The sequence below is a fragment of the Rhinoraja longicauda genome, chromosome 28 (assembly GCF_053455715.1).
Source record: "Rhinoraja longicauda isolate Sanriku21f chromosome 28, sRhiLon1.1, whole genome shotgun sequence".
NCBI classification, from domain to species: domain Eukaryota; kingdom Metazoa; phylum Chordata; class Chondrichthyes; order Rajiformes; family Arhynchobatidae; genus Rhinoraja; species Rhinoraja longicauda.
In genome coordinates, this window is record NC_135980.1 from 24,868,967 (window position 1) to 24,894,420 (window position 25,454).

The 25,454-nt window shown below is 44.8% G+C and overlaps 1 protein-coding gene across 1 annotated transcript in view; it reads left to right on the top strand.

Annotated features, from left to right (window-relative positions):
- arhgef18b (rho/rac guanine nucleotide exchange factor (GEF) 18b) overlaps positions 1-25,454 on the top strand; it is a 154,245-nt gene that overhangs the window by 118,025 nt on the left and 10,766 nt on the right. The window contains exons 12-28 of the mRNA XM_078423729.1: positions 1,657-1,711; positions 5,132-5,276; positions 6,336-6,451; positions 7,527-7,667; positions 10,820-11,073; positions 11,659-11,784; positions 11,890-12,007; positions 12,758-13,012; positions 14,689-14,765; positions 15,424-15,602; positions 17,479-17,570; positions 19,060-19,239; positions 20,686-20,826; positions 20,921-21,036; positions 22,780-22,836; positions 23,885-23,932; positions 24,481-24,951. Of these exons, the coding sequence (XP_078279855.1) occupies positions 1,657-1,711; positions 5,132-5,276; positions 6,336-6,451; positions 7,527-7,667; positions 10,820-11,073; positions 11,659-11,784; positions 11,890-12,007; positions 12,758-13,012; positions 14,689-14,765; positions 15,424-15,602; positions 17,479-17,570; positions 19,060-19,239; positions 20,686-20,826; positions 20,921-21,036; positions 22,780-22,836; positions 23,885-23,932; positions 24,481-24,951 (2,571 nt within the window). The remainder of the gene's footprint in view (positions 1-1,656; positions 1,712-5,131; positions 5,277-6,335; positions 6,452-7,526; positions 7,668-10,819; positions 11,074-11,658; positions 11,785-11,889; positions 12,008-12,757; positions 13,013-14,688; positions 14,766-15,423; positions 15,603-17,478; positions 17,571-19,059; positions 19,240-20,685; positions 20,827-20,920; positions 21,037-22,779; positions 22,837-23,884; positions 23,933-24,480; positions 24,952-25,454) is intronic.

The following is a 25,454-nucleotide window of genomic DNA, read 5'->3' on the forward strand; positions in this document are numbered from 1 at the left end:
CTAATCAAGAATCAATTAGTGCCTTGATCTCCTCCTTAAAAACATGCATTGACTTGGCCTCCACAGCCTTCTGTGGTAATGAATTCCACAGATTCACCACTCGAGTCAAGAAATTCCTCCTCATCTCCTTTCTAAAGGTACGTCCCTTTATTCTGAGGCTATGGCCTCTATTCCTATATTCTCCCACTAGCGAAAACATCCTCTCCACATCCATCCAGGCCTTTCACTATTTGGTAAGTTCGGTATTCTGTATGTTATGCATCACACCATCAGCATTTCCCACTATTGAAATGTTCTTTTGGAAGATCTGTGGGAGATTCTTTTCTCTCTCACTGTCTTCCTTGCTGAGGCCAGAAGGCTTTTAAACAATCTGTGGTATTTGCCTCTCCCCTAATTAAAACTCTTTCTTGTTTGATATTAACAAACTCAAGTACAGACCTGAAATTATACAAGATATTTATCATAAAATTGGTGCCTTTGCCTGTAGACAGTGCCCAGTGTCTCGACAACTGTGTATCTGCTATACACTGCAGTTCTTTGGGATAAAATAACATTCAGGTGTACAGTTCGATTGTGAAGTACTTTCCTAGATCTACGTACCCTGTGTTCCTGGTGACATGCAGATTTTTTTTACCAGTGAACCCATTGAAATGATTTGCAGGGACGAATGTTGTTCCCATCAATCCTTTTGTTGATAATTTAGCCAGAACAGTTTATAACATAGAAGGAGGTAATTTGACATGGTGCCAATGCCAGTTGTTTGCTTGAGCAATCCGAAAGTGATCTTGCTCTCCTTGTACTTGTGTTTTGTGGTTCACATATTTGCTTTAAATGATGCAGTGATCTCTCCCTCGATTATTGCCAGAAGCAAAGCATTTCATGCTCCATCACTTTGCAACATTTCATGCTGCATGAATACTTTAAATTTATAACATTTCATTCCTAACAACAGAAAGCCATCTTTTTCATTATTCACTCTATTAAAGGGGCGGCACAGTGGCAAAGCGGTAGAGTTGCTGTTTTACAGCGCCAGAGTCCCGGGTTCGTTCCTGACTACGGATGCTGTCTGTTCGGAGTTTGTATGTTCTCCCCGTGACTGGGTGGGCTTTCCTCGGGTGCTCCGGTTTCCTCGAACACTTCAAAGACGTACAGGTTTATAGGTTAATGGCTTTGGTAAGGATTGTACATTCTCCGTGGTGTAGGAGTGTACAGGGATGGCTGGTCTGCGCAGACTTGGTTGGCCGAAGGGCCTGTTTCCGTGCTGTATCTCTAAACTAAACTAAAAACCTTCACACCTTTAAAATTGTGATCATGCTTTGAAGCTTCCCTATGAGACATGCACCTGCAAATATTGACACATACACCAAATAAAAATTTATATACTTCAGGGCAATATTGAACTACTTCTGGAGATTTCAACGACACTCAGAATTTCGGTAAATATTGATTAATGCCCATAAACCTACTTAACTTTCAAAACCAGGTCTCATTTCCCTCCAATAAAAAGCATGTTCTTGCAAAGAACATTTACCACTCTGCATTATCAGGGATGACGTTTCGGAATAGTTAATAAAGACAGTAATCTATTAACCCAACAGAGTAAAGTCTTAGGGTCCAGTGTGAATATTAATGTTACGTGTAACTGTATTTTCACAGCTAAAGGACTCTCAGCAGAAACTTACAGGAAATCCACAGAGCGCAACCCAACAAGGTAAGTTCTTCACAAGAGCAAAGTAATGGGGATGCTAGAAATATGAAACTGAAACAAATTGTGGGATGTGTTCAGCTAGCTAGATAGCACTTCTAAAGAAAGAGAAGTGTTGTTTCAGGCTTGACCTAATGTCCTGATCAAAGCTCTTTTCAGTTTTACTATTAATTGTTTCTGTTCCCATTAGTATTGCTGTTTAATTTTTACAGCATTTCTATTTATAGCTGGGCCTTTATACAGTTGATATAATGAAGTGCTTGGTTGTTTTTAATCTCCTTGCAGTTCTTCTACGACGTGTACAGTTGCCCCATCAGATCAGTCCTTTAACCATTATTGATAACTTCCTTATTTTATTCATTCCTGCATTATAAAGTAACACTTTTCTGCAGTTGTTTCTTTGTTTGAAAGAGAGAGACACAAGAAAATCTCCCAGAAATTATTTTTTGACATCAAAGGGAATCAGACAAGTTTCAGACTACACATCCCTTGTGCCTAACCACTTGCTAAACGTGGAAGGACCACTCTTAGGGACTAGTTATCAGCACTCACTGTATCCAGGCAACCTATTCTACAGGGCACCTTTCAGAAGAAGTAGGTTTCCGGCATTTAATCTAGGCAACAATTGTGCAACCTCTAAACTGCTCACTTGATAGTCTTATCCAGTCAAGGCTGGTTTAGTCATTTCACAAATCATATGTTTCAAATCTGTACTTTAGAGTAAAAGTTCCAAGGCTCCAATGCCCATTCTGGTAACTGAGGACCCTTGAATTATCAAATCAATTGTCTCCCTGGCATCCCCTCCCTCCAATTGTTCCAGATGTATCTGAGAATGCCGAGCACAGAACAATTTGTTTTGCTGTTAATAAACTAGAAATGCATCGTGAATTTCAATTTTACGATAAATTGCAACGTTGGTCATGACAGTCCAGAAATGTAGATTGAGTGGAAATTCACTGAGGACACAAATTCACTTAACTACTTGGATAAGAAGCCATTTCCTTCCACCACCTACACAAATTTACAGTCACTAATTAACTCAACGCTGCGTGTATTTGGCATGTGGGACAAAACTAGGTAGCCTGAGGGGAACATCATCATTGAGAATCTACAAACGCCACACGTGCAGCAGCAGAAGCCAGAGATTAACTCGGGTTTGTGGAGCGGCGAGACATTTGCACACCTGTAATGTCATTGGGCTGCCCAACAGCCTCGTTGATGGTTTTAGATCTTGCGGTGATTTAGTAATCCAACCCTACACCCACAGATCGATTTGGCGATACTGCTGATGTCTCCACGTAGGAGAGTGTCCCACTGGCTGCGGTTCCTGAGTTTAACTTGCAATATCCAGGTCACTCTGATCTTTAAATCAGTATTAATTGAACTGGGGCTGTAGCCTAACGGCTGTCAGGCATTGCTTGATTAAAGGAGCACATTGCATTTTTATCCAAGACAGCCTTGGGTTGTGCTGCCCTGCGTTATAAATGGGCCAAAGAATTAAAGTTTTGTTTTGCTCATCAAGATAAGGATTTGTACTTTCTGATTTCAGGCACTTAGAGGCATCCTTTATGTGTGCTTCAGGTACAGGTGTGGGCTGAGCTGCAGGATAAAGCTGATTCTGGTAGATCCTAACAATGTGCCGCCAAGATATGGAGTACACCCAAACTGTGCGGCGTGATCTTTTAACATTTTCTAGGAGAGCCACCCATGAGCCTCTCTGTCTCTTGTCTGCTGGTTCCAGCTTAATGCCATTGATCTGCCCCGACTGCATTCAGTGCTCACGACGTGGCCTCTGCTACATTGGTGAAACCAAGCATAGAATAAGTGACCATTTTGCGGAGCACCTGGACTTTGTCCATAACCGGCATCTCAACCTTCTGTTTGCAAGTCGTTTTAACTCCTCACTCCCACTGACCTGTCTGTCCTTGGCTTTCTCCATTGCTACAGAGCAGCCAAATGCAAATTGGAAGAGTAAAATTTCATATTCCGCTTGGACAGAAGGTATGCACAATGAACCTTCCAATTTCAAGTAACCCATACCACTGGTGTACTCCAACACACACTCACCTGACCACCTAGTTTTTTTCTCTCCCTTTGATCCATTCCCCCCAACCTGGATCCACTTACCAAGGGTACCCTCCTCATCTGATTCTACCTATCACCTACCAGCCTCAATCCCACATCCACTCATGTTGCTATATCAGGAAACCTTCTCTTCCCTCTCAGTCCAGATCCAGGGTCTCAACTCGCATTATCAACTTATACCTTTAGCCTCCACAGATGCTGCTTGACCCATTGAGTTCTTCCAGCGTTCTGTTTTTTGTTCCAGATTCCAGTGCTTTAATTGGAACCAGGTCTGAGAGGGTTCCTATCACTGGCACAACATTGTTAGGCATGCCTCTGGACTATTTCATCACCAGAAATAAAGTTTGATCCCATGGGAATGGCGCTTTTATGTTATCTTTGCCCTAAACCTTGTTGCTCTTTGATTACAGCCTTTAATGGACACCAACATTACTGAAATAGGACCCTCAATTCAATTGCTAATCGCTCGGCATGACATTTCTAACTTGTTTTCATCAATCATCCCTGAATACATTAGCCTTGTGTGTGAACCAATTTGAGGGATTTAATATCACATTAAATATAATTCTTCCTCTATTTTGTCAAAATACTTGAAAGAGTAATTACTTTCCAATTAAGAGAATGAACAATGGCCTGGTTCAGGGATAGATGTTCAAGAATGAAGTGTCACCTGGAGGAATTGTGCGTGTTGCATGGTGAAGGAGGTCAGAGGTTAAAGCACAGGAGGGAGGGTCGGGCCAGGAACAAAGCCATGGAGAAGACCACGTGGGTGATTGGGAACGGTGGCATGGAAGGAGCATTTGTGCCCAAACACTATGGGACCATAGTGTAGTAAAGTCATTGATGTGAAACATTAACTCCTACTCTTTCCACTGATGCTATCTGACCTGAATATTTCCACAATTTTCCGTTTTTAAACATCCAGCATCTGTAGTTCTTTGCTTCTTAGCCACAGAGTAGATTCCTGCCAAACTCCTCAGATCCACCTTTTCTAGAATTGTCAACACTTGAAAGTAAATTATAAACAAGAAACTAATTAGATTTATCTAATAGTGACTCGAGATTAGCCATTTTAAGGCACCAAAGCCAAAATATAAAGGAGTACAATGGAAATCTTTCAGAAATGTACTTTTTTTATTCCAAACATTAAAAACTAGATTGAGACACTTCTACACGATTGAGACAAAATTTACAAGATTGATTTTGGGGTTAGGTGGTGGTGCCAGTGTAAAGGATGGAGGTGTGGGGAAGGGAGGATGATAGGAATGGAAAGATTAGGCTCGGGGTGGAAGAGGCAGTGCCAGGGTTGGTTTGTGACCTTTGGACCTTGTGTTGGTACAGCATCTTCAGCGAGGGAGCAACCACGCTGTGCACAGCTGGTTGCGGATGGCACGCCCGGTGCAGTGCGGAATATCGGCATGACCATTCCACCAAGACGACCTTCCCAACCTTCTTCGTTTAGTGTTAACAGCATCAGCAAAGACGGGTTTGTATAAACTTGATATACGTAGAAAACACATCAATTCCACACAAGTTCCAAGTGTTTGCAAATGCAGGCAGAAGGACTAGATTGTGGAATCTGTAGAGAGACTCAACATGAAGGGTTTCAACCGGGAATGTTGACTATCCATTTCCCTCCCTAGATGCTGACTGACCCATTGTGTTTCTCCAGCAACTTTTTCTTTTGTTTTTTGCTAACTGACTGACATTGTGACTGATGGATGAAGATGCTCCTAAAACCTGGAACTATAATATCCTATAGTTAAAATTCTGGCAGTTTTAATAGCATTGACACTGAATCTTGCACCATTTAATCTGTCCCTTATTATAACTGTATCCTAAAGGTGAAGGTCGTAGAATAGCAACCTGATAAATTTCTCAAATTCACGTGGCCTAGAATATTGAATACCTAAATGTGATTTACAAAATTGGAATGTAAACTAATGTGATTGATTTTGGCTAAAGAATTGCCTGGGAAATTAACCAAAATACCATGGGATATTGCACTCTGTGCATCAGAAAGGTTTAATAGTTTAGTTTAGAGATACAGCGTGGAAACAGGCCCTTCTGCCCACCAAGTCCGCACCGACCAGCGATCTCCGTACACTAGCACTATCCTACACACTAGGGACAATGTACAATTTTTAGCGAAGCCAAATTAACTTACAAACCTGTACGTATTTGGAGTGTGGGAGGCAACCGGAGCAACCGGGGAAATCCCATGCGGAGAACGTACAAACTCCATACAGACAGCACCCGTAGTCAACATCAAACCCCGACTCCGGTGGTGTAAGGCAGCAACTCTACCATCGTGCCGCCCTAAGTGGGTTTTTTTAATTGGGAACTGGGTTGCCGCACTTTAAATTAATTTAATCAGAATACTAGCTGCAGGAGCAGATCAGAATCTGTGTACCCTGTAGCAAGACACTTTGCACCAATCACCGACAAACCTTCAGGCCTGATTGCATTCCAATTTTGAACTGTGTTTACACTAACCACTGGCTTATTCTGTTGAGTTCTAATGCACGCATATTTAATGGTTTAGAGTAACTGCAGGGGAGATGGAGCAGGAGGTGGAGAATGGAATCCCAAGAAGTAAAACATTGCCTGAGGAAACTCCAAGCCTGGTTTCGTCATCTGCTGAATCGCTCGTGGCAGAAGGTAGGACAGTGTGCTGAGTGCTGTGCTGAGGAGGGAGAGAGTTGGGAGGTTATCCAGGTAGGGTTGCCAACTGTCCCGTATATTGGGCTAAATTTGTTAGTCCTGTACAGGACCACCCTTGTCCTGTATTAGGCCCGGGGGGCGCCGTAGGCCCGGGGTCCGCTGTAGGCCCGGTGGCCGCTGTAGGCCCGGACAGTGTAGGCTCGGAGGCCCAGGCGCCGCCGAACGGATGTTGCGTAGCATCCCGGCCCAGGCGGCCGCCATTGGTGGAGCGGGAGCACCTGGCCGCTGGCTGGGTGAGGTCGCGCGGGGCGGTGATGTCACCTTTTGTCCCTTATTTGGGAGTGAGAAAGTTGGCAACCCTATATCCAGGCTATGTAGCACAATAAACAGTATAAATCTGCTCCCATTGTAATTTAATTTATTGTCACATGTACCAAGGTACAGTGAAAAGCCTTTGTTGCGTGCTAGCCAGTCAGCAGAAAGACAATACACGATTACAATCGAGCTATCCACAGTGTACAAATACTTAATAATGGGAATAATGTGAATAAAGTAAGAAATGTTGTTGTCGGAGTAGAGGTTTAAAAGAGTGGAGCGATTGTAGTGTGTGATTGCAGATACATTTCTGTGACTAGCACACAGAGTCGCCTGGGTTGGCCGCCATCTTGGATCAAGGATCTTGGATAGAGAGAGTATGGGCTGGAAAAAAGAGCTATAACATTGTATGAAATAATCTTCCATTGCTTGAGATTCCATTTGGAATAAAGCCCTGCAAAAATTACTCCAATTGACTGAAGTCCCTGTTGAATCCATGGACCATAGTTGACACCAGTGTGTGGGAAGGTTCTAACAGCTGGGAGGAGTGGGTCTCAGTTAGTTAGATGGTTACAGGAAACGTTGTGGACTGGTAGAGTCTGGGGCATGGACTTCTAGCTAAGAGGTAGGGATCAGATTGAGCCCACACCAGAGTTGCAGCTGAGAACAAAAAGGATCACGTGTTTCATGAAGTACTTCTGAGGGGAAGGGGTGAATAAAGATCATGTCTAATCAATCTTCCCACGTTGTTGTTCAGACACCATTTACACCTCACTGAAGGCAGAGCTGGAGGTAGATGGACAGGAATTTGAGGCTGAAACATGGAGTGTTGCAGTGGACCAGGCATACGCAAAGAAACAGAGCAAGGAAGTCATCAAAAGGCAGGATGTTATATATGGTAAGTAAGGCAAAAGTCACCATCTATTCATCTCTCTGAATGTCAGTGGGTTTGAGATTGTGCTCAGAATCCATCATGGAGGCAACATGCCATGTTCCCAATACGTTTCAAACAAGCTGTTTTAGTTTTAGTGCTGACCAGCGATCACCCACAGACTAGTTCTATCCTACACACCAGGGGCAATTTACAAAAGCTATTTAACCTACAAACCTGCACATCTTTGGAATGTGGGAGCACCCGGAGAAAACCCATGCACTCACGAGGAGAACGTGCAAACTCTATTACTGATAGCACCCGTAGTCAAGATCTGGCGCTGTGACGCAGAAACACTACCGCTGCACCACTGTGCCGCCCCAGCTTTATTGGATCAATTTTCTGACGTGAGGTTGTTGGCTCTTGTAGCAGTACAGTTCCATGATAATTAAATAACTTGCCTTCAAATACTTGATCATCATCCTTCGTGAGCTTGGAAGACTTTTTTTAACCAATATTATGATTGGATTCAGTCTTTTCTTGCTCTTTTCATGCCTCTCCAACAGAACAGGAGTGATTTCATTTAAACATGCAAAATTCTTACAATGCTTGATAGGATAATTGTGCACACAAACTTCCCCCTTGCTGGGGTGTCGCGAACAAAGGTTTACAGTGTGAGTTGGGGTGTCTAGAATATCATATCATATCATATATATACAGCCGGAAACAGGCCTTTTCGGCCCTCCAAGTCAGTGCCGCCCAGCGATCCCCGTACATTAACACTATCCTACACCCACTAGGGACAATTTTTACATTTACCCAGCCAATTAACCTACATACCTGTACGTCTTTGGAGTTTGGGAGGAAACCGAAGATCTCGGAGAAAACCCACGCAGGTCACGGGGAGAACGTACAAACTCCTTACAGTGCAGCACCCGTAGTCAGGATCGAACCTGAGTCTCCGGCGCTGCATTCGCTGTAAAGCAGCAACTCTACCGCTGCGCCACCGTGCCGCCCTTGTTTTAGGCAGCACAGTGCCGCAGCGGTAGAGTTGCTGCCTTACAACGCCAGAGACCCAGGTTCAATCCTGATCATGGGTGCTGTCTGCACGGAGTTTGCACATCCTCTCTGTGACCACGTGGATTTTCCCCCACATTCCAGAGATACAATACAATACAATGCAATATATCTTTATTGTCATTGTACCCAGGGGTACAACGAGATTGGGAATGCGCCTCCCATACGATGCAATAATTTAAGTAATTAACAGCAACCCAACGAAACGAAACAATTGTAACAGTTTTTAGACAGGGTAAAGTGCAAGTTGATCTATGCGTTGTGACCATCCGGCTCAGCAGGACCGGTTCATAGCAGCTATGGCCCTGGGGATGAAGCTGTTCCTGAGTCTGGAGGTGCGGGCGTAGAAGGCCTTGTTTCGTCTGCCCGATGGAAGGAGTTCGAACAGACTGTTGCAGGGGTGTGAAGAGTCTTTGTGGATGCTGGTGGCTTTTCTGAGGCATCGTGTGTTGTAGATGCCCTCCAAGTCTGGTAGCTGTGTTCCGATGGCCCTCTGAGCTCTATGGACTACCCGCTGTAGAGCTTTCCTTTCTGCCTCCGTGCAGCTGAGGTACCACACAGGGATGCCATGCGTTAGGATGCTCTCTATGGTGCAGCGGTAGAAGGTCGTCAGCAGCTGTTGGGGTAGACCAGACTTTTTCAGTGTTCTTAAGTAGAACAGTCTTTGTTGTGCCTTCTTGACCAGCGCAGCAGTGTTATTGGACCATGTTAGGTCCTCCGAAATGTGGGTGCCCAGAAACTTGAAGCTGGACACTCTCTCCACACTGTCCCCGTTGATAGAGATCGGGGCATATTCCCCGTTATGTGACCTATGGAAGTTGATGATCAGCTCCTTGGTCTTGGTGGTATTTAGGGACAGGTTGTTATCCGAGCACCAGTCCGCCAGGTTCTGCACCTCCGCTCTATAGTTTGTTTCATCCCCGTTGGTGATAAGCCCGATCACCGTTGTGTCGTCTGCAAACTTGACAATGGTGTTGGTGTCGAATGCAGGAACACAGTCGTGTGTGAAGAGGGAGTAGAGCATGGGGCTCAGAACACAGCCCTGTGGTGTGCCGGTACTCAGGGTGATAGTGGAGGACAGGTGCGGGCCCATTCTCACTGCCTGCGGTCGTTCCAGCAGGAAGTCCAGGATCCAGTCACATAATGACGAGTTGAGGCCTAGCTGGTGGAGTTTGGTGATGAGCTTGGTGGGGATGACCATGTTGAAGGCGGAGCTATAGTTTATGAATAGCATCCTCACGTACGTGCCCTGTCTCTCTAGGTGAGTCAGGACAGTGTGAAGATGTGCAGGTTTGTAGGTTAATTGGCTTCTAGAAATTGTCCCAATGATGGAACTAGTGTATGGATGATTGCTGGTTGACGCAGACTCAGTGGGCCGAAGGGCCTGTTTCCACGCTGTTTCTCTAAGCTAAGTATCAAATTAAAGAATTATTCCTTTGGGACTGAAATGAGGAATAATTGATTGGATTACAGGTTATCTTTTACAGGCTAATACCAAATGGCCTTCTATTGATATTTACAATTTTCTTAACTATACAAAGTCTCGAAAGAGAGAAAAATATATATTTTATATAGGCGTCCCTCAGTATTTGAAGGCAAGTTATTTCATATGCAAGTTATATAGTTGACCCTCATATTACAACCATTTGGGTTAAGAAAATTCATCCTTACGGATTTCACAAATCACTACTCAGAAAATTGAGCTGTGGAATAAATTTCGATCTCACAAAATGTAATGGGGGGGGGGGGAATGTAAATATTGCAACACGATTTTTTCAACTTGCATTTTTGACACAAATGTAGATGACATGGCTTTGTGTTGGGGAGAATGATAAGTTGGTCATTCCCCCTCCCATCTCTATAACGGGGGAGCTGACCTGTTAATGGAAATCTTTCAGAGTCCAGACTTGTGCTTGTGGAAGAAACTTTTATTTAAAAAATACCTAGGAGAGCACATGATGTGCTTTGTTTGTCAAAGCCGCTGAGTGACAACTGCAAAGTGGGATTAAACTTCACAGTTCATTTTTAGCCAATGCAGACTCATTGAACAAAATCAGTGCAGTAAATGTTTATAAATCTCCGATTCTCTCATTTGTCCTTAGAGCTAATGCAAACAGAGATGCATCATGTCAGAACTCTGAAAATTATGCTGCATGTATATTGCCGGGGGATGGAGGAGGAGCTTCAGTTAAGTGACCAGCACACTGTGAACAGAATCTTTCCCTGCTTGCGCCGGCTACTTGAGATCCACAAAAGCTTCTTCTCCCGGTTGAAGGAACGGCGGAAAAGTTCCTTGGAAGAAGGGAGTGAACGGAATTACCTCATCCAGAAAATTGGAGATGTCCTCACACAACAGGTAGGAAGTAGGATCAGTGTGATCACGGTTCATTGTTGGCTGAGGAAGACTTGGAAGGATGGGGGAAAATGTCATTGAAACCCAATGAAAGGGCAAGATGGAATAGAGGTGGAAAGGATGTTTCCAATAATGGGAGAGCGTAGAACTTGACGACACAACCTCAGAACAAAAGAATGTACCTTCAGAATGGAGATGGGAAGGAATTTGTGGTGAATCTGTGGCTGTGGAGGCCAATGCATTGGGTCTTTTTGATTAATAAGGATGTCAAAGGTTACGGGGAGATGTCAGGAAATTGAGGTTGAGAGGGAAAAGTAGATCATGCACAATTGGGCCCTTCAAGAGTGCTTTACTCTGTCTACAAGCATGCTGTTGTATTGAAGGACATAAAGTGCTGGAGTAACTCAGTGTGTCAGGCAGCATCTCTGGAGAACATGCATTGGTGATATTTTGGGTTCATAAAGAAGAGAAATAATTTTGTACCTCTACTATTCTTGTCAAAGTTTACAATTTTGAGTGTAAGATCGGATTTTACTGGAATCAATTATAATGTGAACGTGTGGGGTGATCAAATCTACTTTGCCTCAGTTTTCAGGCGAATGTGGAGATGAAATGAAGGTGCAGTATGGGGACTTCTGTGGCCAGCACCATGAGGCGGCGACCTATTACAAATTGATGTACCAGCAGAACAAGAAGTTTCAGAACCTGATCAAGGTGCGTGCTCGGCAGAGACAAAGGTGGAGGGTTTATTCAATCACACCATCCAGCCTGGAAACTCTGAGCTCGGTCTCACTGTAGCGTACCTGTCTTTTTTTACAGAAATTAAGTAACTATTCTGTGGTGAGGCGCCTCGGGGTGCAGGAGTGCATTTTACTGGTCACTCAACGCATTACAAAATACCCAGTCTTGGTGGAGAGGATTATTCAGAATACTGAAGGTATGGTATATTACGTGGAAGCGATCATTTTACTTGTTGATGAAACTGGATGGTACCACTGCATTTTTAAAAGACTGCTCAATTTTTGTATAAAAGTTAGGTGTCAACAGAGTTTCCTGCTTAATGCCTTGCGCCTTCATAATTTAAACCCTCTCTCTATAACCCCTCCCCCCCCCCCCCCCCCCCACGCTGTTTTATAGGCACCAAAATGGTTCACTGGTTCTTCCAGTTAGACATATTCCATTTTGAACCTGTGCTTCCCTCAAGACATCACTATGTTTATCCTAGCTCATTCTCTTCCAGGAAGCTTACTTCTCTGCACGTGTACACCTTATCCACAGTCTGTCCAGCTGTGTGACAGTTATTCAATATTCTTATTGTGTTAGCCTCAAGAGCGGCAGTAAGAGGCAAGGTTATCCCAGTTCCTGCTGGGTGTGTGAAAATTATCATAGAAATTATTTTGAGAGAGAATGATAGATTTTATAATGCTTCTACTTATGGAGAAAGGGACATGTTTCTGCCTGGGGTCTTTGGCCCATGATTTGAAGCCAGAAGCAGAAATGGTTAGACTTTGAGCCCATTGCAGCGCTCTCTGTGCCCACTGTTACACAGAGGGTGCCTCCTTTAAGAATCAGTGACCTTAAACTAAAGAACAATGGGGCAGCACTGGGAAAAGTAAAGCATTAGGAGTTTCTAGGTACACTCAGAACTCCAGTAAAACTGCTGAGTGCTCCCTTTGTCCTTCCCAAGCTGGCTCAGAGGATCACGAAGAGCTGCCGAAGGCATTGGTGCTAATAAAGGACACAATAACAGACGTGGACGAGAGAGTGAGTTTGTGTGAGAAAGCTCGGCGCTGGAAGGAGATTGTGAATAGGATGGATATCAAGTCGACGGCCAAGCTGAAGAATGGAAGCACGTTCCATAAAATGAACATGCTGAGACCAAAGAGGAAGCTCCTGCACGAAGGTGTTGTGTGCTGGAAGGCTGCCTCTGGGCGGCTAAAAGGTAAAAGCCCAATTTGGAATTGTTGTTTTGTGCCATTGGGACAGCGCTCAAAGATAGCCTGTTAAAAGTGTTCATTTCAAGATGGTGACAAGAGATGAATCAAATTGTGACATTAATTTAAGGTAGACACAAAATGCTGGAGTAACTCAGCGGGACAGGCAGCATCTCTGGAGAGAAGGAATGGGTGACGTTTCAGGTCGAGACCCTTCAGACTGATGTCAGGGGAGGGGGCGGGACAAAGATAGAATGTAGTTGGCGACAGTAAGACTAGTGGGTGAACTAGGAAGGGGGAGGGGATGGCGAGAGAAAGCAAGGGCTATCTGGAGTTAGAGAAGTCAACGTTCATACCGCTGGGGTGTAAGCTACCCAAGCAAAATATGAGGTGCTGTTCCTCCAATTTGTGTTGGGCCTCACTCTGACAGTGGAGGAGGTCCAGGACAGAAAGGTCAGAATGGGAGGGAGAGTTGAAGTGCTGAGCCACTGGGAAATCAGGTAGGTGAAAATGGACTGAGCGGAGGTGTTCAGCGAAACGATTGCCCGAGCCTGCGCTTGGTCTCGCCGTTGTAGAGAAGATGACACTTGGAACAGCGGATACTGTAGATGAGGTTGGAGGAGGTACAAGTGAACCTCTGCCTCACCTGGAAAGACTGTTTGGGTCCTTGGATGGAGTCGAGGGTGTTGCATCTCCTGCGGTTGCAAGGAAAAGTATCTGGGGAGGGGGTGGTTTGGGTGGGAAAGGACGAGTTGATCAGGGAGTTTTGGAGGGAACGGTCTCAGCGGAAAGCAAAAAGGGGTGGAGATGGGAAGATGTGGCCAGTATTGGGATCCCGTTGGAGGTGGCGAAAATGTTGGCGGATTATATGCTGTATGCGACAGCTTATGGGGTGGAAGGCGAGGACAAGGGGAACTCTGTCCTTGTTACGACTGGGGAGAGAGCGAGCAAGAGCGGAGCTGCGGGATATCGAGGAGACCCTAGTGAGAGCCTCATCTATAATGGAAGAGGGGAACCCCCGTTTCTTAAAGAAGAAGGACATCTCTGATGCCCTGGTATGGAATACCTCATCCTGGGCGCAGATGCGGCGTAGACGGAGAAATTGGGAGGAGGGATAGAGTCTTTACGGGAAGCAAGGTAGGAAGAAGTGTAGTCAAGTTAGCTATGGGAGTCAGTAGGTTTGTGGTAGATTTAGAAGATGTAGTAATCAGTTGTTTTTTAGTAGTTTAGTTTAGAGATGCAGCACAGACACAGGCCCTTCGGCCCACCAAGTCAGCGTCAACAAGCAATCCCTAACACTATCCTACACACACTAGGGACAATTTACAATTTTACCAAAGCTAATTAACCTACAAAGCCAATTAGTCTGGAACACCCGGAGAAAACCCACACAGGTCACAGGGAGAACGTACCAACTCCACACAGCACTCGTAGTCAAGATGTAACCTGGGTCCCAGGCGCTGTAAGGTAGCAACTCCACCGCTGTACCACCGTGGTGCCCTTCAGCATTTTTCAAATCTCAATCATTTAAAATTCCACCGTGTAATTTCTATCTTAAATTTGGAACGTAGAACCAGCTTGCCTGAAAGATGTGGGTGGTGGGGAAGTATGTTGGGAGATGGTGTGCAGGAAGAGGAAATATCAATGATTTATTAATTGTATTTCTATCCCACCATTCTCTTAGACATTCTGGCTGTCCTTTTATCAGATGTGATTCTGTTACTTCAAGAAAAGGATCAGAAGTATTTGTTTGCTACTGTGGTAAGTCTGTAGGGGTGGAGGAAAAGACAGCATGTTCCTCTCAACTCTAATCATTTGTTTGCAGAATGAGGGTGCAGGATATGAACAGTACTCTTTCCTTTCCTCCAGAAAGCTGCAGGGTGGGTCATACTTTCTGCTTATGGTCTCGTACTTGTCCCACAACCTGCTTGATGTATGGTGCTAACGCATAGCCCAATGGATGATCAACAATGAGCAGACCAACTGGGTGGGTGGTAAAAATGAAAAGGCAGTCAGAGAGTTGTGAATCTGTGGAATTCTCTGCCTCAGAAGGCAGTGGAGTCCAATTCTCTGAATGCATTCAAGAGAGAGCTAGATAGAGCTCTTAAGGATAGCGGAGTCAGGGGGTATGGGGAGAAGGCAGGAACGGGGTACTGATTGAGAATGATCAGCCATGATCATATTGAATGGTGGTGCTGGCTCAAAGGGCCGAATGGCCTACTCCTGCACCTATTGTCTATTGGCAGACAAGGATACATCTAATTGCTCAAGGGATTTGGTATTGCTGCAGAAAGAAGGAATGACTTGCTCCACAATCAAGCAGCAGCAAGTCGACAGGAAAGGGGGAAGGTTATTATGTTCCGCTTTAAGTCATTATGCTCTTGCCCTAATGCCGTCTCTGCCTCTCCCACATCCTCAGGACCAGAAGCCAGCTGGCATCTCGCTGCACAAGCTGATCGTCAGGGAAGTGGCCAATGAAGAGAAAGGAATGTTCCTGATCAGTGCTTCAGACGAGGGCCCCGAGATGTACGAAATCCACACAAGTTCCAAGGAGGAGCGAAATACTTGGATGGCTGTTATTCGCGATGCTATTTGCAGGTAGTGTAGCACAACAAACACTGGCCTTTCACCTAATGTACTAGCCATCATTTGGGGGCTGCACCCACTCGTATGAGTCTGTCGAGTCTGAAGAAGGGTCTCGACCCGAAACGTCACCTATTCCTTTTCTCCAAAGACGCTGCCTGACCTGCTGAGTTACTCCTGGTTATTGTGTCTACCCACACTCATATGAACTTTCCTACAAACAGGGACCATTATCTAGCTTTACCAATGCACTTTTAACCTGCCAGGGCTACCGCCTCTGAACAGTTATTCCACCACTTTGATCGTGGGTCTATGTGTAGGTTTATTATTGTCATGCATACTGAGGTACAGTGAAAAACGTTATTTTGCAAGCTATCCAATTAGTTCGGATGATGCTCTATACAAATATAATCAAGTTAATTACAATAGATAAAGCAATGGAAAAGAATCAGAGTGCAGAATATAGTTCTCAGCATTGTAGCGCATCAGTTCCTTAGAAACCCAAAGTCCACACTGGGTAGAGATGAATTGGGCAGTACCCAAGCTTATGGAAGGATCGTTCAGAAGCCTGATAACAGAGGAAAAAGCTGTTTCTGAGCCAATGTTGATCACTGTTTACAAGTGCTCCATAGGCTAGGACCACCAGTAATCCATGACTGAGAGACAAACCAGTACATTATCTGTGTTATGATCATGGTTCATGTTTTTATGAATTCTACATTGCTGTGTAAACTCTAACCTGACTAATGTAAAAATGAGCAAAGAGAGCTATTTAAAAGGAGCCTGTGATGAAACGGTGCAATGCAGCCATCTTTGAGATCAACTGATGCTTTAGTTTAATGAAGTCTGTTTCAGAAATAATTTGACAGTGCTTACTCTTAGGAATTTGACTGCTTTGGATTCCTGACTAAAGAATATCAACAGATGTCAGCACCTTCATCTGAGTCAAAGTCATGGGTTCCAGTTCAACTCGAGAGGCATGAGGCCGTAATCTAAACATTCCAGTGTAGTACTGACGCTGTGCTGTGCTGTCATTTAGCACAAGGGAAGACCATTACAGTAGCTGGAGGCTAATCTTGTCCCCAGTACGTAGTTGCAGGAGTTTCTCGGCGGTTTTGTAGACCCAATATAAGTTCATAAGTGATAGGAGCAAAATTAGGCCTTTCTCCCCATAGTCTACTCCACCATTCAATCATGGCTGATCTATCTTCCTCTCTCAACCCCATTCTCCTGCCTTCTCCCCATAACCCCTGATACCTGTACCAATCAAGAAACTATCTCTGCCTTTAAAATATCCATTGACGGCCTTCACAGCCTTCTGTGGCAATGAATTCCACTACTACATCAACAATCTCCCTGCATTGTGAAGGGTTGTTTATAATCAATAATAAATTGTAATAAATTCCATTCACAAACTCAATTGAAGAAATCCATGCCCGGATGCAGCCAAACCAGGGTGTCATGCAGGCATGGTCTTGAGATAATAGTTTTCTGTAGGACGATGGTTTGCCTGTTGGTGGTCAGTTCCATGTTGAACATTTGCGTGCATCAGGAGCCCATTTTGAGGCCGTCTCTGCTGCATTTACTGCAGATGAATGCACTGGGCCAAAGAGCTTTTTCTCTGGGCTCTCCTTGCAGCCATTTGAGCTTTTTAAATCTCTTCCCCTCATGCAACATCTGTCGGAACAGCCACCCTCCAGTGGCCAGACCATCAGTGACCATCTCTTGTTGATGTTGACCATCATCAAATATTTGCATGCTCGGGACCTCGTAAGATGGTGATCTTTTCTCATCGTCTATTGGATGAATCTAAGGCTGTGATGATTTACTGTCTCGACAAGTGAGTTCTGCTAACTTCAAGCCAGTGGCTAATTGGTTTGGTTTTGCTCAGGTACCCAATTGAAGAGGCTGCAAACCTTGGTGAGCAAGAGGAGGAATGGCGACAGGATGAGGGACGAGCTGCTCGAATCAAAGAGCTTCAACGTAAGAGGATGTTGCTGGAAAGTTTTTAAGTTGGCTTTTTTTTTGTTTGATAGTCAAGAGTGTTTTATTGTCATGCGTCTCGAAACGGAACAATGAAATTCTTACTTGCAGCGGCACAACAGATAGGTAAATAAACAAACAATGATAGTGCAAAGTCAAAAATAATGTCCTCAAGTCTGTGTGGTTCAGAGCCTATTTGGAGGTTGCAGTGTTTAATAGCCTGATGGTTGTAGAGAGGAAGCTGGAAATTATAGTTTTCAGGCTGCTGCACCTTCTTCCCGATGACAGGAGTGTGGGTCTCTGATGCTGGCTGCCATTTTGAAGCAACGGTTCATATAGATCATATTTATTGCTTCATCTATCCAAGACGGTTGCTGGTGCTTGCTTGAGAAGTCCAGGCATTAGCAGAACTGCAGCACCTTGTCGGTGAGTCCAGACGAGTGGTGTCTGTGTGTTGCACATGCCTAAATGTGTAGGTGCATGCCACTCTACCATCCACGAGGCACCAGTAGATGTGTGTCAGAGTAGCATTAAACTGTGAGTGCACTCTTGAAGTTTGACAACATCCAAGACAAATGATCCGGTTGACACCAATTCTCCATGACAAATATTTTCTGCCTTCATTGCTAGTTTACCGTGGTTGCGTCTTGCAACATCTAGAAAATAACTGCTGCCGTTCACAAAGCTTCCCAGTAGCGCCCGGTAAGCCAGCAACCTTTAACCCTAGGACAAGTACGATAGGTACTAAGGAACGACACCACCTGTAGAAACAAGGAACTGTAGATGTTGGTTTACACCAAAGGACACAAAGTGCTGGAGTAACTCAGTGGGTCCGGCAGCATCTCGGGAGAGCATGCATATGATAACCTACCACCTGTAGGTTCCCCTCCAAGCAGCATGCCATCTTGACTTAGAAAGTCATCTGAGGAAGATGGCGCCCAGCCCAGGCCACTCTTTGTGTGCTAGTCACAGAAGTGGATCTGCAATCACGCACTACAATCGCTCCACTCTTTTGAATCTGTCCTCTGTGGATAACTATTATAATCATGTATTGTCTTTCCATTGACTGGTATAGCATGCAGCAAAAGCATTTCACTATACCTCGGTACACGTGACAATAAACTCATCTCAAAACTCGAATATATCACGTTCTGGGATTTTGACTGAAAATACAAGAATTAGGAAGTCTGTAACCAGCAGCACTTTTCTATGGACTTCAGCAGTTTGGAGTTGAACCTTTCTCCCGTCGCCATATTTCAGGAATCCATGGTCATCAAGGAACTGGGGCATCGTAGTGTGGAGGTGGAAGATTGTGGGATTGATGGATTTGCTTCTATTGATCCTTTTACGTGACAAGGGACTGCACCAGGTGTCGCCTCTGAGGGCGATCCAGCTCAGCAGGAGATTTTACATTTGTGCCGCTGTGGATCTGTGGCCAGTGGCATCGTATAGAGCTGCCTCATTAAGCATTTATTTCTTCCACTTCCAGAGCACCTGAGCACTAAGGATGATGTGCTCAGGAGGACCCTGACCGAGAAGCTGGACATTTACAATGAAATAACGGAAGTCAATGGTTACCTGGACATGGGGAGGCAGCGGGCGCTGCTTCGATCTGACACTGTCGAGTCCCAGCGAGGAGATATTGTGTTCACAGAGGTGTTGAAAGAAGGTGAGTTAGAGACGGGCGCCCTGAACTAGTCATGAGACACGGATCAGAGTGTTTTAAGACTGCAGCCGGACTGAGGGGAATAGATGGGGTGAATGGACAAAGGCTTCTACCCAGAGTAAGGGGATCATGAGGAACCAGAGGACACAAGTTTTAAGTTGGGAGGGAACAGATTTAATAGGGATCTGAGGGGTAACCTTTTCAACAGAGGGCGGTGGGTATATGGAAAGATCTGCCAGAGAAGGTAGTTGAAGCAGGTACTGTAGCAACGTTTAAAAGACATTTTGACAGGGACATGGATAGGAAAGGTTTACAGGGGTATGGGCCAAACGCGGGGAGGAGGGACCAGCGTAGATGGGGAAGCTGGGTCGGCATGGGTAAGTTGGGCCAAAGGGCCTGTTTCCTCTGAAGCTATGATCATTGGAAATCTGTTCTTTTGGTAATATGGTTGCAAGCAAGTGCCTGCGAGTGTCTCACTGAGAACCTCTGGGATAATAAATGATAACGGTCAAATGGAATCTTGCACCAGGTTACCCACTCTCAAACAGTGATCCTCCCTTTGCTATTTCTGTTAGAAACATTCTGACACCAGACCATAACTATTCTCGAGCACATGATTTAAAGTCATTCTTCATACATAAAAAATGATCGTAATTGTCAGCACACTCATCTGTAAGGATTTAGCAACCAAAGTTTAGAACCCCATTTCTAGTCCAGTGTGCTGATTCCAACTTACAGAGATGGATATAGGGGATCTTATCTCTGTATTCTGGCTTAAGGCTACAGCACTCTCAAGTGACCTCGCGGTGGCATGTCTAAGGTTGTATTGCAGATTAGTGATCAGCCTTGCTCTCAATGACCATCAGTGATTCAGCTCTTCTCTTTCCCCATCCTCCACTGCTCCAACCAACTCATCTTTCCAGCAGGTAGTGCAACGTTGTACACCATATTCCTTTCCCAAACGCTAATATTCTTGTCTCCAAATATAACCAAGAAAGTCAAGAAAAGGCAATTTTAGATGAAACTTTTAACTCTTTTCATATGCAGAGGGTCGGCACAGTGGCGAAGCTGGTAGAGTTGCTGCTTCACAGTGCCAGAGACTCCGGTTCGATCCTGACCCCTGGTGCTGTCTGTGTGGAGTTTGCACGTTCTGCCGGTGACCATGTTGGTTTCCTCCGGGTGCTCCGGTTTCCTCCCACTTCCCAAAGACTTGCGTGTTTGTAGGTTGATTGGCCTCTGAAACTTGCCCCTGGTGTGCAGGGAGTGGATGAGAAAGTGAGATAACACAGAAGTAGTGCGAACGGGTGACCGGTGGTCGGCATGGACTCAGTGGACCGAAGGGCCTGTTTCCCTGCTGTATCACTAAACTAAATGTGACCCGTGAGGGAATGCAGACTACCTAACGTTTTCCAAGTCCTGCGTAAATAACATGACTTTTCATCCTTCCAGTTGAAAAGCTCCAGAGCTTTATTGCCTGTCAACCCAACAACATAAGCTGGCAGTTAGAAGACAGCCTGGGATCCTCGGGGTTACCACGCCGAGCAGAGACCTTTGGAGGCTACGACAGCAGCTCCGCTAATCTAAGCAAAGGTGATTGTGGTTTGCTGGGCGAGGGGGTCCTGTGAAAGTTGCCACCGTTTTTTTTTTCTGTTGGAGCCCCTAATTTTTCCTTTCCTATATTCAGAGGGCTCCATCAAGAAAAAGTTAAACACGCTATCTTCCAGCAGTGAGCTGAAGGAGAAACCTGGATCTCGGGCAAGTTCGGATCCCCAGCTGCAGGAGTGCGAGAGTGGACAAACGGTACAGTATCTCTGATGGACCCCCAATGTGCGATCCTCATCCTGTGCCTTGATGAAATTCCCCTCTACATCCCCACTAACTTATTATATAAACCTTCAACATTCCATTAATAGATTAATAATCTTCGAGTATAGAAATTACAGTGTACAAACCATTTAACTCACCCAGTCCATGTTGCATAAATTTCCAGATGAACTTTGTACCTGATCCCATGCGTTTGCCATATTTCATGTCCTTTTAATAATTTTTTCCCCATAAGACCATAAGACATAGGAGCAGGATTAGACCATTCAGCCCATCGAGTCCACTTCGCCATTCTATCATGGCTGATCTATTTGTCTGTCTCAACCCCATTTTTCCTTATCCCAATAACCTTTTGACACCCTTACTACTCAGGAATCTATCAATCTCTACTTTAAAAATACCCAATGACCTAGCCTCCATAGCCATTTGTGGCAATGGGTCCCACAGATTCGCCACCTCTAATGGGCTCCAATCTTGTTTACCAGCCTCGTGTGTGGCACTTTATCAAAGCCCTTCTGAAAATTCAAGTATCAATCTAATCTGCCCAGAAATGTTAATGTTTCGTGTTCTGGTCTCTAATGAGCTGTAACCCTGTCTGACAGCTTCCCCACCTAAATTTCTGGTCTGTTTTGTTCGAGACAATCCCTTGATCACTGGGGAGTCTGTTACTCAGCTGCATCCTTTCATTCTTTAAAAGGTCCCCAGCGGATCACCTTGTAAAACCAGACTCTCATACACAGTGTACTAACAAATATTAGTTCTGCTATTTTTATCGCAGGCCTTGGTTGCTTTTCCGTCCTTCCTGCCCAGTTGTTGTAGCAACCCTTCCACTATCCAACTTAGATCAGCAAACAGTGCATAAACTGTTCAATTCATTTGAGTCTTCAGGGTTCTTTTATATGATCAGAGTAAACTGTAGTTCCAACTTGTAGAGATCTCAACACCAGGACTGTACTGATTAAAATCAAGGAGACGGGGCGATAAACAAGGTGCAGATATGGTTTTCATAATTGCTTGGCAATGGTCAAAATTAGTTGCACACCATAATGGCCATTATGTCTGCCAGGATGACATGTAGAAGAACAGGGTAGTTCAATTGGACTTTATTTGTCATGTATATTGCATTCAGTTCAATACGTATCACTATAGATCTATCTTAGATAAGCATCTCATATATAGTACAAATGTTCAGTAGTAGTATCCTGAAACAATATACACAGCCGCCAGATTTGGCACCATTTCCAAGTCCCAATTATGATAGGTGTAGTGTCCTTGTCCTGGCGGTGTTGCAGGTTCGGCCTGGCCAAGAGTGGTCGTTGGTGTTCTCTGCCGCTCTGTGCCCCTGCAGGCCACGTCCGGTCCACGTTATAGGCCTCGGTGCGGCGCCACGTCCAGCCGAGCCCTAGGCTGCTACAGGACTTCCAGCGGCCCACCCCACCATCAAACTGTTCATTAGTTCATGTCGGCTGTATAGTTGATATGAATTTATTGCAGAGAAGCTCACGTGGCATTAGTGAATGGAAGAAAGAGCATCTCTACATGGGGAAAAAACGAGCCTTTCAACTGTTTTGTTGTTGCAATAACCAAAAATATTTATTGAAGCTGTGTGCTACTGCAGTGGGTTAAATAGCTTTCAGACTGGTTCTGTGTACCAGAACCCCCATTTGGTAAATATCTATCGTTGTGTCTAATTTGGTGTTTCCATTTGCTGTCTTTCAGAGTGATCTATCTCGGTGGTGCAGCAGTAGTAACAGCAGTGTGGTGTGTGATACAGAGGTCAGTTCTGTTTTGAGTAAACTTGACTTATTTTCATAATTGACATAATTTTAGAACAAGCGTCACTCGGTTTCCTGTGCAGCAGTCTGAAGGATTAAGCCTCCACCAGTATCTGTTATCTACAAGTGCATGGCAGCAACTTAACAGGGCTTGTTTCACAGCACTTCTCAAACCTCCAGTCCCCCAGAATAGTCAGGCAGCAGGTAGGAACATCCAAGTTCCTCCAAATCAAGCAAGTGTACCATTTTCTTCACTGAGTGAAAATCCTTCTTGAATATTGTCGTTGGAGCATCAATACTATGGGTTAGCATGGCTAAAGTAGGCGTTTTGTTCACACCATCATACAGGCAAGTGGGGATATGAAATAAGCAGAGTGGGTATTTAGGCAACTCACAGCCCCACCGAGAGAAGATGAGGTAACTGAAGTAGTGATGATGGGATAATATGAGACTTACTGTAAAAGCCTGAGGGATTGGGTGAAGTGAAACTCAAAACACAAAATTGGGATGGGTGATCACACTCTGCTTTTACTTAAAGGGAACAGTAACAGAATACTTATGCACTACTTATTAAACATCAGAGTTTTAGGAAAGTGATATTCTTGGCAGATTAAAATCAAAACAAACGGTTAATTGTCAGGTTGCTTGTATAATTTCCATTGAAGGGATCTATAGGTGTCACGGCCTTATCAAGGGCCCACACCACTCTGGCCACACTCTCATTTCACTTCTGCCTTCAAAAAGAAGGTATCAGTAACCAACAGTAACCATCACATTTAAGAATATATCCTTCCCAACAACCATAAGGCTCTTGAAGATTACAAGTACTTAACTGAACTGGCTTGATTGCATTAAGAACTTGGGCTATTTGCACGAATAGTGGGATTTTTAATTCATATTTTTCTGTTGTGTTATTTGTGAGTGTTTTGTTTACACACCTGTTGTGCTGCCTCAAGTGAGTATCCCATTGCTCTGTTTTTGGTACATATGACAATTAAACACTCTTGCATCTCCTGACTCATGTCTAATAGATGTCTGATTCTCTTTAGCTGGTCCAGAGTGTGCAGAGACTGACACATCTGCTTTACAAGCTGAAGGTGAGCATTTTAAAATAATTCTAACAGACCACAATGCACACTTTGAAACCAATGAGTAAATTGATCTATAACACAGAAGACATGGGTTAAAGGTTTCTTTCCTCACCCTTGCACCCTTAGTCATAAAGTATGAAAACAGCTCCTTCAGCCCAACTTATCTTGCCAACCGAGATACGCATCTAAACTAGTCCCGTTTGGCCCATAGCCATGCTGTAGGAAGGCTGAAGTGACAGAATGAGGATGAGACAAAGAAATCACATGACAGACAAATGCTTGAAATTGTTCAAAGGTATTCTGCAAAATTGTCACCCAATCTGCTTTGGTCTGTAGTGACAATCATTGAACTGTGAGCAATGAAGACAGTGTGCTGAATTGAAAAGTAGTACAAGTAAGTCACTGCTTAACCTGGCGGCCTTGGGTACTGGACAATGGATGTGAAGATACTGAGTAGATAGTTCACGTGGAACAATGGTCCCACCCCATCACCCAGCCTACGGTAGTGTGCTCTGTACCTGTATTGAAGTGCTCTGGTTGTTTGTTCCCCTCAGGTGATGATTGCCCAACAGGACAGCTACATTGAGATGCAGCGTAGTATGGGCGCGACCTTGGAGCGGGACAGACAGTACCGACCCGCAGCATCACGGGGCAGCCAGCTTCTGGAGCAAGAGAAGCAGCGGAACTTCGAGAAACAGCGTGAGGAGCGGGCCAACGTTCAGAAGTTGCAGAACCAGGTGCGTCAGGAGCAGCACAAGTGGGAGCGGGAACGTGATCGGCAGCAGCGGGAGATGGACCTCCAGAACTCTCGGCTCCACGGGAGCGAGGACGAGCTACAGAAGCAGATGAAGCAGCTGGCTCAGGAGAAGGAGGAGCTGGAGAACCAACGGCGCAATTACCAGCAGGATCTGGAGCGTCTGCGAGAGTCCCAACGGACAGTCGAGAGGGAGAGGGAGCGCCTTGAACAGCAACAGCGCAAACAGCTGAAGCAGAGCTCTGTCGTGTTTTCATCTGAGGCTGCACAGGTAATGAATGGGCTCCGTGTGATGGCAGAGCAGTAACGGCTCAGTGTGATTGTTCACTGAAGCTGCTAGTGGGTTCAATGTCAACTGCAGGCACTTGAGGAAAAATCTAGGCGGCCCCTTTATTCCAGCCCTGCTCTGTTGGAGATCACAGAAAGTAGTGTATTAAAGTGTCAATATGGGTCGAGTGTTGCAATTGTTTGATTAGTATGGCATTAACCAAACTTTCAGCACTGCCAGATGTACATTTTACACTTTACAACATCCACCGGACATAAAGAAGAATTACTCAAGTGCAAACTGTGAGATATTAAACCAAAGTCCAGTCTATCCTGTCAAAGGATTCCACAACGCCCTGTTATCCCGTGTCCTGGCCAATGTTGATCTTTTTATTAATATCACCAAAGCAGATTATATACTGATGTCACGTTTTAGGGACCATAGCTGTTTTAGGGACCATATTATTACACTTCCTAAATGTCAGGGTTCAGTTCTACCATGGCCAG